This window comes from Lampetra planeri, unplaced genomic scaffold (assembly GCF_965212315.1).
Source record: "Lampetra planeri unplaced genomic scaffold, kcLamPlan1.2.h2 scaffold_623, whole genome shotgun sequence".
In the NCBI taxonomy this organism is placed as follows: domain Eukaryota; kingdom Metazoa; phylum Chordata; class Hyperoartia; order Petromyzontiformes; family Petromyzontidae; genus Lampetra; species Lampetra planeri.
Genome location: NW_027615446.1, coordinates 8633 through 26960, shown reverse-complemented (window position 1 = coordinate 26960; position 18328 = coordinate 8633). Strand labels below are relative to the sequence as shown.

The 18328-nt window shown below is 48.3% G+C and overlaps 3 protein-coding genes across 3 annotated transcripts; 2 read left to right on the top strand and 1 right to left on the bottom strand.

The window, feature by feature from the left end:
* Nucleotides 1-1902: 1902 nt before the first annotated feature.
* On the top strand, nt 1903-5685 carry LRRC8A (leucine rich repeat containing 8 VRAC subunit A). The gene is made up of 2 exons (XM_078624127.1): nt 1903-4017; nt 5410-5685. Exons 1-2 carry the CDS (start codon nt 1903-1905, stop codon nt 5683-5685), a joined length of 2391 nt encoding a protein of 796 aa, XP_078480253.1.
* A 4382-nt stretch (nt 5686-10067) lies between these two features.
* LOC144741627 (phytanoyl-CoA dioxygenase domain-containing protein 1-like) lies at nt 10068-13814 on the top strand. The gene is given in 14 exon segments (XM_078624129.1): nt 10068-10091; nt 10324-10482; nt 11022-11084; nt 11086-11099; nt 11205-11230; nt 11233-11250; nt 11351-11417; nt 11488-11539; nt 11620-11641; nt 11804-11932; nt 12741-12857; nt 13095-13186; nt 13188-13222; nt 13766-13814. Coding segments are annotated over 14 exon segments (867 nt in total).
* Nucleotides 13815-15076: 1262 nt separating this feature from the next.
* LOC144741628 (dolichol kinase-like) lies at nt 15077-16675 on the bottom strand. The gene is given in 15 exon segments (XM_078624130.1): nt 15077-15130; nt 15132-15203; nt 15205-15255; nt 15257-15505; nt 15507-15626; nt 15628-15810; nt 15812-15868; nt 15870-15905; nt 15907-15945; nt 15947-16234; nt 16236-16442; nt 16445-16534; nt 16536-16592; nt 16594-16626; nt 16628-16675. Coding segments are annotated over 15 exon segments (1584 nt in total).
* Between the last annotated feature and the right edge of the window lie 1653 nt (nt 16676-18328).

Here is an 18328-nt window from a genome sequence, read left to right as displayed (position 1 = left end):
GGTGTCTGTTCTGGTGCTTTTCTTTTCTGTGTGTGTTTTCACTGGCACAGCAGTTTCCCTTGAAGTTTTATCATATTTTATTGTTCCATTACATAGACTTTATGTCTGATCAGCAACATCAGCTGCTTAAGATTCCAGCACGCCAGTTTATATGATCATGATATGATTTGATTTGTTTACAGGCCTTTTGAGCACACGCACTTCGTATGATGATGATGTTAAGATGCAGGTTCTGTCCTTGGAGTCATATTTGAAGAACTGAACTCTAGAGCTGTTATTAGGACGAAATGATACGACATTCCTGTGTGGATGTAGGCGTTTTAGTCAGAGTTTGGTTTCTCGGTAGAGAAAACAGACAGGACTGTTGAAACACTGAGTCAGTCGGCCTCCTGTGGCCGTTCGGCCTCTCTGGCTTGAGGTGAATCAAACAAGGCCCTTTTGTGACCAGTGATCCTCTTTCGTCTTTTTCTCGTCTCAGGGGGGTAAGTTGAGCGGACAAAGGTATTCTGTCAGTGTGTTTTTTTGTCTTTGCAGCTCTGAGTTCACATCCAATTTTCAGTCAGACAACAAGAGGTTTGAACCCAAAAATCTGTTCTGTTCTACCGCAGCAGGCTCAAACTGCTGAGTTTGATGGAAGCAGCATAATTGTGGTTTTGACACAAGAACTCAAGGGGACATGGACTCCCTTTTTTCACAGCGTTTTACCTCCATTTTGTTGATGCTTTGGATTAAGTTTCAGTGTTTTCTTTGTGTTTAAGACTTTGAAGTGACACAAACGTCGAAGATCTTTGGGGAAGACGCCATTCAAGAGAATGTCAGCTCTCAGTCGACATCCCGAGTGATGAGAAGCATTGACTTTATTCAACATGCGTCAGCGTTTGCGTTCCTATTCTTTTTCGATCAGCGCATGTTGTTTGGATGTTCAGAATAACTGGCCCAGCACAGACTTGTTAGCTGCCTGTCTGACAAATTCCACACTTACATCCTGCTGACGGAGCTGCTGGCACGAAACGGCATCATGATGAAGATGAGAGTGTTGGACTTTAATGCCTGATTGGGTTTGGTGGAATTAGGAAAAAAAACTATGCAGCAGGTTTCAAAGATGAAACGTGGGCCAGTGAAGAACCCATTCAGCAGACACAGATCATTCACTGTGGTTAAAATTTATTTTTACCTCCGTCAAGGAGGTTCTGTTTTGCATGAAATGTTGGGTAGATGCTGCTACTGGACCAGGACCAGATGATTAAATGTTGGTGGTGTTCTAGAACCATCTGGATCCAGGAATCTGTTGAAGGATTCTTCCTCATGTTCACCATCTGTGTCTAGAACTCCACAACAGCAGCAGTGGACTGTCTCTGTGAACCAGTGGGTAGTGGGTCGGTCTGTGAACCCAAAGGTCGGGGGTTGGAGCCCACCCAGGGACGGAGGGTTGGTTTTGGTTTTACTATTGAAATAAAAGAAAAACTAGAGCTCAGAGGTCATGATTTGTAATGATTTTTTAAGAACTATTTGACTATTAGTGACAAAGGCATGTTTTTTTTAATGGCATGTCCTTTTTGTAATGATCAATGAATTTATTAGAGGAGATCAATGAATGAAAATGTCAGTCTGGGTGCACATGGAGGTCTGGGCTCTCGTAGTTTTCCACTCGGTTTCGGTGGAGTACATTTTCTATTACTCACCATATGGTAAATTGTTTCCTGCTCTGGATTTTGTATTACTGGTCAGTTGTTTCACACACTGACCTTCGAATGGGTTGTTGTGGGTCAGAGGTCAACACACCAGACATTTCTGGTGTTGGATCACATTATCACACAACAGCTTTCCCATGACAAACACCCTGCGGCTCATGACGTTTGTAACTCCTCCCTCTGTGGCGTTTGTCCCTCCAGATAAACCATCATGATTCCCATCACCGAGCTCCGATACTTTGCTGACACCCAGCCAGCGTACCGTATCCTGAAGCCATGGTGGGACGTCTTCACCGACTACATCTCAATCGTCATGCTGATGATCGCGGTGTTCGGTGGGACGCTGCAGGTCACCCAAGACAAGATGATCTGTCTGCCTTGCAAGTGGGTGATCAACAAGTCCTGCGAGGCCATGCCGGCTCAGAACGTGACGGTGCCCTACGCGTTCGAGCCGAAAGGCATTCAGTACGACCTGGACCGCCATCAGTACAACTATGTCGACGCCGTCTGCTACGAGAACAAACTCCACTGGTTTGCCAAGTATTTCCCCTACCTGGTGCTACTCCACACGCTCATCTTCCTGGCCTGCAGCAACTTCTGGTTCAAGTTCCCGCGTACAAGTTCCAAACTGGAGCACTTTGTCTCCATCCTCCTCAAGTGCTTTGACTCTCCGTGGACGACGAGGGCTTTGTCGGAGACGGTGGTGGAGGAGAGCGACCCCAAGCCGCTGGGGAAGATGAACGGCTCCATGGACAAGAAGTCGTCGTTCGTGAGCGAGGACGTGGAGGCCAGCATGCCCATGCTCCAACGGACGAAATCCAGGATCGAACAAGGCATCGTCGACCGCTCGGACACCGGGGTTTTGGATAAGAAGGAAGGGGAGCAGGCGAAGGCTCTGTTCGAGAAGGTGAAGAAGTTCCGGATCCACGTGGAGGAGGGCGACATCGTGTACCGTCTCTACATCCGTCAGACCATCATCAAAGTCATCAAGTTCGTTCTCATCATCAGCTACACGGCGTACTACGTGCGCTACATCCGCTTCAGTGTCGTGTGCACGGTGGAGATCCAGAAGCTGACGGGATACAGCACGTTCTACTGCGCGCATCCGCTGGCGACGCTGTTCAAGATCCTGGCGTGCTTCTACATCAGTTTGGTGGTGGTCTACGGGCTCATCTGCATGTACACGCTCTGCTGGATGCTCAGCCGCTCCCTCAAGCGCTACTCGTTCGAGTCCATCCGCGAGGAGAGCAGCTACAGCGACATCCCCGACCTGAAGAACGACTTCGCCTTCATGCTGCACATGATCGATCAGTACGACCCGCTCTACTCCAAGCGCTTCGCCGTGTTTCTGTCCGAGGTGAGCGAGAACAAGCTGAGGCAGCTGAACCTCAACAACGAGTGGACGCTGGAAAAGCTGCGGCAGCGCATCACCAAGAACTCTCAGGAGAAACTGGAGCTGCATCTGTTCATGCTGAGCGGCATCCCGGAGACGGTGTTCGACCTGGTGGAGCTGGAGGTTCTGAAGCTGGAGCTGATCCCCGATGTCACGATCCCACCCATCATCGCCCAGCTGTCCAACCTCAGGGAGATGTGGCTCTACCACACGCCGGCGAAGATCGAGGCTCCTGCTCTGGCTTTCCTGAGGGAGAACCTGAAGTCCCTCCACATCAAGTTCACGGACATCAAGGAGATCCCGCTGTGGATCTACAGCCTGAAGAACCTCAGCGAGCTCCACCTCACCGGGAACCTGAGCGCCGAGAACAACCGCTACATCGTCATCGACGGGCTGCGGGAGCTCAAGCGGCTCAAGGTGCTGCGTCTCAAGAGCAACCTGACCAAGCTGCCGCAGGTTGTGACGGACGTGGGCGTGCACCTCCAGAAGCTTTCCATCAACAACGAGGGAACCAAACTGATGGTGCTCAACAGCCTGAAGAAAATGGTCAACCTGACCGAGCTGGAGCTCATCCGCTGTGACCTCGAGCGCATCCCGCACTCCATCTTCAGTCTGCACAACCTGCAGGAGATCGACCTGAAGGACAACAACCTGAAGACCATCGAGGAGATCATCAGCTTCCAGCACCTGCACCGGCTCGTGTGCCTGAAGCTCTGGTACAACCAGATCGCCTACATCCCCATCCAGATCGGAACGCTCACCAACCTGGAGCGGCTCTATCTGAACCGGAACAAGATAGAGAAAATCCCCAGTCAGCTGTTCTTCTGCCGCAAGCTGCGCTTCTTAGACCTGAGTCACAACAACCTGACCAGCATCCACGCCGACGTGGGCTTCCTCCAGAACCTGCAGTACTTCGCTGTGACGGCAAACAGGGTGAGTTGTTTTTCACGCTCGGTTCCCCGTGTGGGTTGAGAGAAAGGGTGCGTTGCTGGTGGGCAGTGACAGACGAGGCAGTGTTTCCCCAATAATTAAAATCTAGATATGATAAATAAACAAAGATAGATGATAATGATCTAATTTGTATTATTAACATCTATTAACGTCTCCGTCACCAACTGGACAGCACACACACAAACACACCTCCTACCTAAGTCACAAAGGAAACGACCAGTTTATGTCTCCGCTGACCCCTCCGACATACATACACACACACACACACAATAATCTCCATTGATCCAAAATCCCCTGTTCTACTGCCAAACCCACTTCACCTCCAAGTAGTTAATTATTGAGCCAGAGAAACGGAAATGATTTCTCACACTTCAAATTTGACCTCTCAAACATTGGACATCACATATTCATGTTCAGTCTCTATTAAAAACATGTAACAAGACACTTTCTATTCAGACTTATAACGTGTCTGAGAAGGCTGATTTTTTTTTTTTTTTTTTCCCCCAATTTTTTCCTCATATCGGCAGGTGAACACTCCCCCCACGGCTGTAAACTAGGGGAAACACTGATAATGATAGATGAGGTGTTGACAAAGGTCACTTGATTCAAACGTGGCGTCACCCAGACCGCTGTAAAGATAAACACATTTGTTCTTCACAGCGGGAACATCGTTTTTCTCTGAGGGCTGTTTGGACCTCACATGTTCACATGTTTGCTGTTCTCTGTGTTTGCCAGCTGAAAATGTGTTCCAGCAGCCACAAATACCTTCATTAACGGGGCCCAACTCTTTTTATGGCTGAAATCATCTGCACATACCAGTAGCACATTAGGAATAATACACACTTTTTCAGGAAATGTTCCTGCCATGATCAGGGGGAGCTGTCAGGAGAAGGAGGAGGTTCTGTTTCCTGTCTGTTTGTTGTTTACTCTGCTGTGATGTTTTATTCATCCGTCCTACATTTCACAACAAAATTCTAAGGCCTGCTTTGATATGTCTCCATGACAGGTCTCCATATAAGGTGAAATAAGCAGGATTTAGCCTTGTGTGCTCATTTCAGATCTGGTGTCTCGTGTGACCATCAGGCGGATTCCAAATTGAATTAAGTCTTTATAAAATGACTTTCTCTGTTCAACCCGGCTTTACACGGGACGTAAAGCCCAGATACACACATCATAGTATAGAGATAAAATCTACAACCACACACTCACACAAACAAAAGTAACTCGACAGGATCCAGATATGATCGTTCTAATTTGCCGATTTTCAAAGTAAAACACCTATTGATAAAGCACATCACACAGGAAACAGGAACCGAGGAAGCTCGTTTGTCTCTGTTGACGGACACGTCTCATCGTTCCACCTCTCGTCCTCAGATCGAGACGCTGCCTCCGGAGCTGTTCCAGTGCAAGAAGCTGCGCACGCTGAATCTGGGGAACAACTGCCTGCAAACGCTGCCGTCGCGCTTCGGGGAGCTCACGGGGCTCACCCAGCTGGAGCTCCGAGGGAACCGCCTGGAGTGTCTGCCGGTGGAGCTGGGCGAGTGTCGGCTGCTGAAGAGGAGCGGGCTGGTGGTGGAGGAGGACCTGTTCAACACGCTGCCACCGGACGTGAAGGAGCAGCTCTGGAGGGCCGACAAAGAACAGGCCTGAGCCGACAGGTGCTGCCTCTTCATTCCTGCTCCTCGTGGGCTGTGATCACGTGGACCCAGACGACGTCGTGTCCCTGAGGATTCCACGTCAGACCGTTCAGTACAAGCACAGAGGTCAAATCCCCAGTTTCACGATCATGGAAAGAAGTTCGGTAACAAAGGTGCTTTGTTTAAAGTGTCTCCCTCCCTCTGTATTTCAGCATTAGTTATGTGCTCATGCCACAGAGGGATGTTGCTGTGGCAACCTGAGTTCAAAGTAAGCCAAAAAGCAGAGAGCCTTTGCACGGATCCGCCTTTTTCGTGTGCGAGATGTGCTCGCCATCACTTTTTTGCGAATCATAGGACAAATAATCCAAGAGGACATGCCTGACCCTCTGGCCTTGAGACTTTTATTTTGAAAATCGTTGCAGTGCTGTGGAGCAACTAATGCCAGTTTCTTGAAGGAGGCTTGTGGCCATGTGTTTTCCCTCCGGCCCACTCGGCGCCCAACATGCTCAGAAGCATCTTTTTACAGAGTGAATCAGTGACGCAGATCAGAAGATGATCAAACAGCTTTGGCCTTAAATCTGTCGACACATGGACCTTCATCAAAGAAAAGTTGTCAGACAGAAACACCATCAAACTCTCCAGTGTGAAGTGTCAGAACGCCCTGTGGTTATTCATTTATAACGTGTGTGTGTGTGTGTGTATACACAGCTCAGTTAGCAGCGGACTCCTTACGTCAGCTTTTACTCACGTCTCTGACTTGGACATGAAACTGGATTTATGTGGTTGCGCGATAGATTTGTATTTATATTTTCATTACTGCGTCAACAGCCTGCGAGATCAACTTATCATGAAAACAGATGCAGAGAAATAATTCACCAAAATCACCTGCGATTATTGGACTGATCTAACTCACCCCGGCATTCTTGAGCTGTATCGAACTTGCCGTAGGTGACTCATAACTTGTCCTATGGGGTGAATATGTGTCCTCCTCATTGTTTCTATTAAGTTATTTTAATTGTATTTTTTTTAATTTTCTTTGGATAAAAGTGTTTTCAAAGAAAAAATTTTTTTTTATTATTTTGAAAAATAACAAATTATAAAATAAGTTAGGTTTAAATTTTAGAATTCATTGTTCAAATTTAGTAAAAAAAAGTGTTTAGGGCTTATTTTGATAATGTTCTTTTCATCGACCTATCATTCTGAATATCGCCTCTTCTTCTGCAGTGCAGGTGTCAGTCGGTTCCAGCCTGTCGGAGTCGACTTCTCCGTCTCTGTCACTTCTCAGGACAGAACGTCCTCACACACAGTCAAGACGGTTTCATGGGAGCAGATGGGACACGAGCTGGTTTCTGACTGGTGGTGATGATGATGATGATGTTGTGATTTTAATGACTGGTTGTTCCAGCCACAGGGTCACACACACACACACACACACACACACACACACACACACACACACACACACACTCTCTAACCCTCCCAGTCGCTCCTCTCATTGTGTATTGAGTGACACACATGGGTCTCTCACCATCAGAACCAGTGTGTTCTGTGGAATGTTCCTGCTCAGCGTGTCTTGGACCTGTCTGTCACCTCTGCGTGGATCTGTGACAGGAACTAGCAGCTAGTGTCCTCCTCCTCCTCCTCCTCCTTCGTGTCACAGCACAGGCACCGGACGCGAATCAGCCGTGTTTGCTTATTCAGCAGCGAGATGAGTGAAAACAGGAAATTGAAGGAAACCAGATGTCACAAGGGAATCGTTCATTTACCGAGACGACGCAGAATGTGATTTCCACATCCACCGTCCAAACCAACGTGCTTCGCGTGCACTTTTCCTCTGAGCACCTTGGGTTTAATAGCATCGTTTGGAGTAAAGCTGCTCCGTTTCATAGGGCCGTACCGTTTACGAGCCCTGTGCCCCCGTTAACGACGGCAAACATCACCTCCACATGCTTCTGTTGTTCTTTGCTGCCGTGTTCAACCTCTTTGTTTCCTGCGTCTTCTGATTGCGACCAGCTGTTTCTTTCACTATCGCGGGACAACCGAGCCTTTGTTCACGGTGAATTTCCTCTGGCGATCTCCAAGTGCCCTTCTCTGGGTCATTGGTCTAAGTGCTGCTGCTTAGAAAGCGGTGGCGTTGACAAGTTGATGCCGATGGCGCAATTTTCCATTTTTATGGTGCCAGACATGATTGAAGTTGAATTCACAGAGCGATTGACCTGCAGAGGATCTTCACATCCTGCTCATCTTCAGACCCCGGCCCATGACAGCAGCTGATCGGTTAGTACGTTGTCGTGTTTGACGCTCGTCATGTCCGGACTCCACCCCAGTGGCTCGCGTTGTGTCCAGGAAGTTCCCTCCTCTCTCCCTCTGGAGCCATGACGACATACACGTTCGCTTCCCTCTGAGTCACCAGAGGAGCAGGTTGAACACGCAGTCAGCACCACAGACACATGATGGATGAACCACTGAGCACTTCAAAGTCTGACGTCCTTTCTTAACATTCAGCCAAAGCAGAAATGCCCAGACGTTTGTATTTTATGTTGATGCTCTCTCTCTTGAACCTTTTTTTTTTTTTTTTTTAAGCTTGACATTGTGTGGTTTGTGTGAATCACACACTCTGATTCTCGTCTTATTTCTGAGGACGTCGTCCTGGACTCACAGCTGACACTTGACAATCTGACAGACGGTCAGAGTCACCGGCTCCCGTCGATTGTGTTTCTGAAGAATGTCCGTGACATTTCACTCTTTCCTCAAACTACCGTGACGATCGCTCTGCAATGACAAGTCCAACCCGTTTCCATGGACACAGTGTACAGAACATTCACATCCAAACCGCAAATGGAACAATGAATGTTGGGTTTGACCTCGCAGTGTCTCGGTGGGGGGGGCGTCGATGCAGAATGTTTGTGCAGTGTCGCCTCACTGAAAGCCGCCCGTTGAACCCCGAGCAACAATCCTGGTGGGGTATAAATAAGTGCACCTGACTTTTATCAGCACTTTTTGTGCCATGTGACAAGGCCTTTCTTAATGGTTGCCAAGTGGACGTCAGGGACTTGACGTCTGTAACAATGGACAGCTGAACTGTGATTTGATAAAGTTCACACACTTTTGTACCATTCTGACACGTGATAATAAAATGAACACCTAACTCCTGTTGTACAAAACGTGTTCAGCTGCTGCTTCTTGTCTCAGGGTGATTTTAACACGTCATGTCCCAGTTCCTGTGCTCTGTTAGTAAATGTTCCCGATGGAAAAGGACCTGAATCTGTTTGTTATATTGTTGCTGATAGATAATAGTTAGATAATAGATCATTTTATCTCCCGAGAGAAATTTGCATTCCCTCTTTAACTTCTCTGCATACAACTGTTATACAGTAGAAAAGTAATTTAGAACGTCCCGTGAGGGAAATTCACATCACGGCTTCCGAAGAATAAAGGTAAAAAGAATTACTAGTTAATCTAAAGACGAGAATTTAACAAAACTAAATTCATTTACAAAGAGATTTTTTAAGGAAAGCGTAAATACGCAAATGTGCATATGTTTCTCAGTATGAATACAGAGTATGTACAGTGGTAATGAGCAGTGAGAAACATCCAGAATATTTAGTTTAATCAACGATTCAATCCTGAAGAACTGTGAACGTTTTTGTTTGTTTTTCTTCTAAATGTAAAATTTGAATGTATTTAATATAAACTTTAACCCTTGAAAGTTGAGAACAGCCAGGCTGCTGTCATTACGGTAACCCCATTCGCTCTCTTGCTGGAGGCTGCTGAACCCATTACTGTAACGACAGCAACGTGGACTGGGAGTGCAATGTCTCAGCTATCAGGAAGTCATCGACGTTCCTGACGTTTCGTCTCCTTTTCCGAGCTCCTTCTTCACACCTGGTAGAGGAACCAAGTGACAGCACCAATACTTGCGTACTTACGGTAGTATGCTGGCGTTGAATGGATGTGCAGCGATGCCGTCGGTGTTGGTGTCAACAGCAAAGATTATACATATGATTTTAAAAAATCTCAGTTGTATTTCAGTTTCATTTGTCTTTTATTCTCGTGTGTATCAGCCCCTTTTGCTGTAGCGTGCTCACACTTTACATCTTTGCGCCTTTTTGATATTTTCCTTTTTTTTTAACGTGCAATGAGGCGGTACGCCCACAAGATGGCGCTGTTCGTTTGCTCCCCAGCGACGCCTATAGGTCAGCAACTGTAGCGTCCTTCAAGGCATCTGGGGCGACGAAGGAGTTAAAGTCCAAAATCCGATTACTTCTCCTGTGGTTGCACTCCTTAATTGAGTCCGACAGGGCACGTGGGCCGGAAGTGGGTGTATGTCCAGACCGGAAGAGGCTCGGTGGTCTCAGTGTTGCAGTCCGAGCAGACAGAGCACCATGGACTTTCATGTCGGACCAGGAGGTGCAGAAGGTGAGTAGAAGTTCTTCAGTCACTTTGTCATGTCTGCTGCTGTTGGAACTTTGTGTTTTTCTTGTAAAAACGACCGAGTTGCTGCTGAGGTGAGAGGATCTAATGACTTTAACCTGTGTCATGTGACAGTTAATCATCTAACTGACCCCAGGTTTACATTTGATGGACTGTCCCTACCATGTGACGTGTGACCCTTGGTTCTGGGGCTCATCGGTGGTTCTTGTGTCGTCAGTACCTGCAGGACGGGTTCGTGGTCCTGGACGGGCTCCTGACCCCCCAGGAGTGTGACGAGCTGAGGCTCAGGATGGCCGACATCGTGGACGAGATGGACGTCCCGGAGCACTGCCGCACCACCTTCTCCACCTACCACGACGAGCAGCTGAAAACACAGGTGACGCGCACACCACACACACACACACACACACCTCATCCAGGTCCATATATGTCAATATCTGTGTCAATATCTGTCTCATGCCGCCATCCTGTCGCCCTCAGATGCAGGTAAGTGTGTGTGTGTGTGTGTGTGTGGTGTGTGTGTGTGTGTGAGTGTGTGTGAGAGAGTGCGAGACGTTCCTCCAATCACAAACCAAGCCCAGAGTGATGTCACATGTCTCTCAAAAAATGTTAATAGCATCAAAAAAGAACTTGATGGAAAATGTTCCAACGGCCCTCACCCCCATGGGGCCCGATCCAGAAATTAGGTTTAAAAAATAAAGTAAAACATCTTGAGTTTGCTCATCCTGAAATGAGGAAAACTGCAGAATGTTCTTCTGATCAACAACTCTGGAGACTTCTGCTTTGATTTCTGTCACTTTCCATGGAAGTAGAACCTGCTCTCTGGAACGGGCCTCAGTCCCTGTTGATCCCAGCAGGCTGTCGTCGTGTGTCTCTGGTGAATCACCTGACCTATGTTGACCTTTTGACCCGCAGGGCAACGCTGACTATTTCATTACGAGTGGAGATAAGATCCGTTTTTTCTTTGAGAAGGGAGTTTTTTGACGACAAAGGGTTGGTGGGTGGTTGTTCTTTTTTTGTTTTTTGTTTTTTTTAAACATCACTTGTTTGTCTGACATGTGAGATTTAACTTTGGTAAAAGCATTTCTCGACTTGCAGGGAATTTGTCGTACCGAAAGAACGCTCATGAACAAGGTCGGACACGGTGAGGAGATCGGTTTGTCCGTGACGAAATGAGTCAAAACTGACAACGGACGTGAAAAGACGACAAAGTTTGCACCGTCACTCATCTGTTTGTCTTCCAGCGCTGCATGCGTACGAGCCCTTGTACAAAAAAGTTACACATTCACCCAAAATCCAGGTGAGTCGGCGGCTGAAGGACGCGAGTCGGTCTGTCGGAGTCACTGAGTAACGTGGGATGTTCCTGCAGGGCCGTCGCCAGGAAGCTGGGTCTGCTGAGTCCGGTGATCCTCCAGAGCATGTACATCTTCAAGGTGAGGACCAGCAGCGACCGGCGCTCCCCGTCACATCCCGCTCTCTCTGCTGAGTGCTGACGGAAATTCTCCCTTTGCAGCAACCAGGAATTGGTGGAGAAGGTACGACGACGTGTGTTCGCCACACGTGTGTGTGTGTGTGTGTGTGTGTGTGTGTGGTGTGTGTGTGTGTGTGTGTGTGTGTGTGTGTGTGCTCTGAACGTGCAGCACATTTGTGTGTGTGTGTGTGTGTGTGTGTGTGTGTGTGTGTGTGTGTGCGCGTAGTGACGCCGCACCAGGACGCCACCTTTCTGTACACGGAGCCTCTGGGACGAGTTCTGGGGGTGTGGATCGCTCTGGAGGACGCCACGGTGAACAACGGCTGTCTGTGGTTCATCCCAGGGTCACACACCTGTAAGATGTGTTCTCTCTTTACTGGTTTGATGACCAACGTCCAACGTGTACGAGCGAGATTCCACTCAAAGAGTAAAAAATCCAAAGATTCGAGCATGAACCAACACGACACACCCACTTTTAGTTATTGTACTTAGTTTATCAAACATAATACTTCCAGGACACAGCATTCCACATTATATATCTACATATATATATATACACACATATTAACCTGATGTTTTAATGTATTTTAATATTTTCTGTTTTTCGTCCCTCATTCATTTTTGTTGTGAAGCACTTTGAGCTGCAATGTGTGTATGAAAGGTGTATTTACTAAAAAAAACACAACACACACAGCAGAAATAAACCAGAACGAACGACATCATTCACACATTTGACTCTGAAAAACACGACAATAAATGATGTCACTATGTTACAAGAGAAAAGGAAGGAATGTCCACAGCAAATAATAAAGACAGAAAAGAAATGGGTTGAATGACTGAAAAATGTAATTTAAAGATGTAAATCAGGAAAATGGACGCTCATCAGAAATAGTGGAAAATAGAAATATAACAACAATAGTTGTAGCAAATAAGAACAATGCAAAATACCTATTTTATAAGTTATAATTTAAATACTTGAAAAGGAGAGAGTAGAAGTAAAAAACCATTAATGATCACTAATGATAATGTTGATTGTCTTCACGTCTTCTTTGTCATCTACATACGTTCCCTGTACATAATGTGCCACACACAAACATGAAATCAGCTGGTTATTTATTAACCCGTACACGCACCGATCACCCCGGCACTCGTCTCCCCCACAGGTGGAATTTCCCGGCGAATGGTGCGAACTCCAGACGGAACATTTCCTCTGACCGACTTCATCGGCAAAGAGCAGACGTACAGCGATGACCAGTTTGTCGCCGCACCGGTTCAAAAAGGTCTCTGACTTTTGTTTTGGTGGGTTCTCAAACAACAAAAGGATCAACTCTGTTCAACTAGGATTGGATTTGTTTTGGGGCCAGGAACTCAACAAAGAGGAGTTTGAACTTGAAAAAGTCTAAAATAAGTTTGGTTCGCTCAGATTCACATGAATCGCATGTGAACGATGATTTTTATCTTGTGTCTCGTGTCATGAAATCAAGCTGCTACAACACGGTCCGTCTGTGTCTTGTCAGGCGGCGTTGTCCTGATCCACGGGGAAGTCGTGCACCGCAGCGCTGAGAACACCTCCGAGGACTCCCGACACGTCTACACGTTCCACATCATGGGAGTCGCAGGACGCCCGGTGGAGCCCCGACAACTGGTGAGTCGGCAACATTCTAACTTCAAATGAGTGGAACTGCAGAGACCGGGGGCCACATTCACGAAACCTTCAGAAAAATCAGAAAATCTAGATTTTTCCCCCCTAAAAGTGATATTTGCAAATAAGAGTTTCTTCTCAAGAATAAACTTTAGAATAAATGTGATTCTTAAATTCCTGCCTCTTATGTCCACAAATTCTGTATAAATTTTGTTAAGCTCGCCGTACACGTCACATTTTTAATTTGCTTTTATTTTGTAGGGTCGAGAGCCTCTGGCTCATGTTTATTTATTGGCTCATGCGATGTATGCTAAGAGACTGTTCTTAAGAAAACAGTGAGGAAGGAACCGAAGACATTTAGAGCTGAAGACGTTTTTCTTGCTTCAACCTCGTCCTTCTTCACGCCACAATCAGTGACTTCTTGGCGTTGTAGCGGATCTCAAACATCTTCTCACGACATGAAAACGTCCTTTAAATGTGACGTCACGTCCTGTCCCTTCAGTCCGTCCTCGTATCCACTGGGGTGTTTGTGTTTGGTCCCCAAAGGCTGCAGCCCACTGAAGAGCTCCCGTTTCCGCCCCTCTACACTAAATGAAGGCGTGAAAGGAAGAAACAGCAGACGTTTTCAATTGGAGAACAAAGAGTCGCTGCTGCCGGCGGATTCTCCTGACGTCCAGCGTCTGTTCCTCCAGTCAAACCGACGACAGAGTTCATCGTGACCAAAGCAGATTCACTGCCGTTTTAACCAGCTTTCAACTTTCCATTGAATCGTCGCAAATGGACGTTTAGACATTTTTATTCAGGATCAGGTTTTTAATTCTCCGTGGCAGAAGGAGACGGACACCTCCTGTTTTCACAGACATGATTGTTTAATGACGAATTTAAAAAAAAGGGAAAATGTGACAAGTCAACAGATGGACAAACGGTTCATCTTTCTGCTCTTATGCGCTCACAACATGCTAATTTCACATTTTATTTCAAAAACAAAAAAAAACACAAAACAAAGACAGGGTGATTGTGAAAAGGAACAGACACGTGGTTTCATGCTGATAAACATCACAACACAGACGAAATGAGCAGCTGCTTCATGCTGAAAACATCTTCACAGCAGGTTACATCATTTTGTCCTACAGACCCTTAAATATGACGCCAGCACAGCAGAACAGTGAAGGCACCGCCCCCTGGTGGCTGTTTGCAGAACTACAACTAGTTTACAACTAGACCGGGGGTCTAGTTGTAAACCCCACTGTGGGGGGGGGCGATTTTTGACACCAGCTGCTCTGACTGGTACAGACTAATGTTTGGGGAGAGATGTAACCTAGAACCGGTCACCCTCCTCGTCGGGGGTGTTTCATCGGAGCGGTCTCATCAAACCACAGGGAGAAAAAAAAAATGTACACAAAATATACAGACACGTTGAAGTACTGTTTTCACGTTGGGTCCATGCAGGAGTAGGGGGAGTTGTTGCCCATATCAAAGTATAAACGAGCCCTTAGAAGAGGTGTGTTGACCGCCATGCTTCGATCTACTGCGTCTACGCTCTATCAGCTGTGATAAAAATACACTTCTTTAAGGCAAATACCTGGACGAGTACGTCTATTATTACTAGTATTATTATTATGTTGTTGTTGTCATCGGGAGTCAGTCAGCGTGTCATCGAAAGGCAAGAGTCAAATCAAAGTCCATGAGGACGACGACAGCAGCAGCGCTCAGGACGTTTGCTCCACGTTACCGACGTCAGACGGAACCAACGCGCTTCCAACAGAGATTCCCCACTCGTCTGGACCCGAATTACACGATTATCACTTCCGCTGTCATTTTTGCTGCTGCTGATGTTTGTGGGGGTGGGAGAGGGGATCAGAGCAACAACAGGACGAGGAGGTAGAGTGGCAGGAAGAGGTTGTCTATCTGGGGAGGTGTACGCCTCCAACATGGCCACCAGCGTGATGGAGCCGACAATCCAGGAGTAGGTGGAGTTTAGGTTTGATGCTCCCGTCGAAGATGAGGAAGATGGCCACCGCGATGATCTGGGCAAAACACTGACGTCGCCGTCCCCTCCAGCGTTTTCTCTCTTCGTGCCGGGCAACGGATCTTCCCCCATGGTGGCTGGCCGAACACCGACGCCACCGTGTCCCCGACCCCGACGGCCAGCACCCCTGCGTACGGCACCAGGCCTCCCGCGCCGGGGAGAACTCCCCTGGAGGCGCAGGGCGCGGGGAACAGCCAGACGGGCAGAGACATGCCCAGCAGCAGGTAGATGTGGGTCAGGATGAGCGGCCCGGAGTCCCCGTTCGTCCAGGAACAGCGGGAGCAGCTGCCTGAGCAGCTGACCCAGCGGCCGGATCCGGAAGTAACGCACGTACTCCAAGAACAGGAAAACGGCCAGGCAGCCCACGGACGCCACGTGGGAGCAGCTGCCGGTCGTAGACCAGCCCGGGGACGTACGTGGCCACCACGATCACATGGAAGTACTTCCGCCACCACCGTGGACGCCTGGTGCTTCTTGGACCCCGACTGGCGCTGGTAGTTTCTGGTGCAGCACCACGCCGGTGGGCGACGGCGCCCAGCAGCGCCCAGTAGCCCAGGAGAACCGAGTCTGCTGTCGCTGAGCGTGACGAAGTCCACCAGCCACATGATGGGGTGCCGGCCCGATGAACAGCGACAGCCACGGCATGAGGACGCCCAGGACCCAGCACGGCCGTCATCGTGTGGAAGAAGAGCGACGACAACCCACGTCTCCGACTCCATGAAGCAGAACAGCAGGGCGAAGAACACCCCCAGCAGCAGCCGAGCCCACCACTATGACCGGCAGAAGTAGCCGACCGGGTCGCCTTTCGCCTCCGCCAGGTTCAGGGAGCGCTTGATGAGCTGGTTGACGATGAAGCTGATGCCCCCGACGATGAGGAGGGCCCTCCCCGGAGTGAAGCAGCGCGGCAGCAGGTAGAGCACGATGAGGCAGAGATAGACGAAGATCAGCAGCACCTCCAGCACCTCGATGACCTCCGACACGGTCAGCGGTCTGTTTGGTCGTGTACAGGATGGCCGCTCGCCGCCATGCCGGCCGATCGCACACCGTGTTGGTGGGCACGGGTCTCGTGATGCCCAGTGCGATCAGGGAGAGGAACAGGGCGAGCATCAAGCCCGTGATGGTGACCACCATGGAGAAGCGCTCAAAGTACACGTTCCCTGAGTCGGCGCACTTTTCTCTCAGCACCAGGCCCAGTACAAGGGCATCACCATGGACGCCGGGACGATGCCGCTGTTCGCCGAGGGGCGGAACTGGAACACCGCGCCTCCAGACCTGAGCAGCCGATCCCCACTTGTGCTGCACGTAGAACGCCTGGATGACGAGCGCCACGCTGCACCAGGAGTGGCTGGTTCCACACCGCCATGTGCACGCACAGCACCCACCGCCAGGACGACGGCCGACTCCACGAGCACCGGGTTGATGAGCATGGCTGCGGCGCGGAGGGCGGAGCAGGTGGTCTGTCGATGATGTCCACTTCCTCTCTCTGAAGCACATCATCCCTTTAGGCTCTCATTCGCTGAGCGTCTCTAGAAGAACAGAGACCGATTATCATTCAACTGTGACGGGAAGTAACATTTTGGAGTGTCTCTAAAACACACCTTGAACGATTTTTGAACATTTTGGGAAAGTGTGGTGTTCTGTCTCTTCGGAATTCATGACAAGGATGATTTGGACTCTTTGTGGATCAAACCGCTTGGCTCATTGTTTTCATCCTTAAATTGCAGACTGACTGACAAGAAGCCACACTTTGATTTTTCGTGTGGCGACCGAGCACTACGTTCATCTTATCTAATCTCTAATCTGACAACAGAAAGGCGGGTGGGAACAGTTTAAACCTGCATGAATGTGTCCAATGTGTCATTTGTCCTCCTGAAGTCTTCGTTGTTGTTGGTTCAAGTCTGTGTGTGTGCATGAAGTGACCCTTGTTCCTGTTTATCTGCTGCTGTTCTGCAGTGAACTATGCTCACTCTTCTCCCCAGTGAATTCCACAGACGACTCGAGGCTGACTCCCATCACCCTTTTGTTACTGTGGGGGGGTGGGGGGGGTGGACTTCACACTGAATCAGATGTTCATTCTTCGCTTCAGCCTTCACGATCAAGACAGAACCGAAGTTGACCCGGGTATGTTCCGATAAAGCCCGGAGGAGCCCGCGGACCCCCCAGCGGAGGAGTGACAAACGCGTCCTTGTACAAACCGAGATGCTGCAGCCTCGGACAGCGGCGGAGTCCGAGTTAGCCGAGCGAGCAGCGTTCCATTAGCGGCGGTATGACGAACAAAACGTTCAGGGAGCAGCGGTACGTACCACATCGGTAGAGTGTTCTCTGCGAGAAGGAATCCGTCGTCTCTTCGATAGCGAATATCAATCCTTTGTCGACTGTCGCTTCTTTCACAACCCAGTAGGAGGGGGCCATGTTTGACAGCCGGGTCACGTGGTGCATCCGTTTGGAAATAGGCGTGTTTTTCCTTCTTTTTCATTTTCGTTCTTACTTTTCATGTATTTTTCTGTAGTCGTTATATGAATATGTATACATATATTGCATTAACTGCATTGCATGTCGTCAAGGAGTCAATATCTCTATATTTAAGAATTCTCATTATGAAAAGGCCATTACAAAGTCTCATCACAGAACAAATTTTTAAAACTGACGAAATAAAAAACTGTAAACTAATGATAGAACGTGTGCGGTCTGGTGTCAAATAAAATAGGAGATAGACCAGTGTACAGCAAGAAAACTGTCGACAGTGGTGAATCTCCAGAGGATGGCGGTAACGACGAAGACTTACACACAAAGTAGGACAACGAAGAAGAAAAGTCTACGTCAGCGATGACGACACAGCTCGATGGCCAATCATACGCCAGAAACACTGACGGCAGCGTCCAGCGGTGTTTTTAAGCCTTTGATACGTGTGGTGATGGTTTATGGAGGCGTTGATGAAGCTGCGACACTTGTTTTTTTTTTTTTAAAGAGGCTTCAACACAGTCTTGACGCATTAGTTAATTACTGAATTACCATGGAGACGTGTTATTTACCGGTTCATGAATTGTCTGGGATTGTATTCGCTTTTCATGCTCATGTTC

Bases quoted from the DNA above. Each gene is read 5' to 3' on its own strand.
- LRRC8A (XM_078624127.1), top strand. From the start codon at position 1,903: ATGATTCCCATCACCGAGCTCCGATACTTTGCTGACACCCAGCCAGCG. The intron at 4,018-5,409 runs GTGAGTTGTTTT...TCTCGTCCTCAG, and splicing joins TCGCTGTGACGGCAAACAGG to ATCGAGACGCTGCCTCCGGA.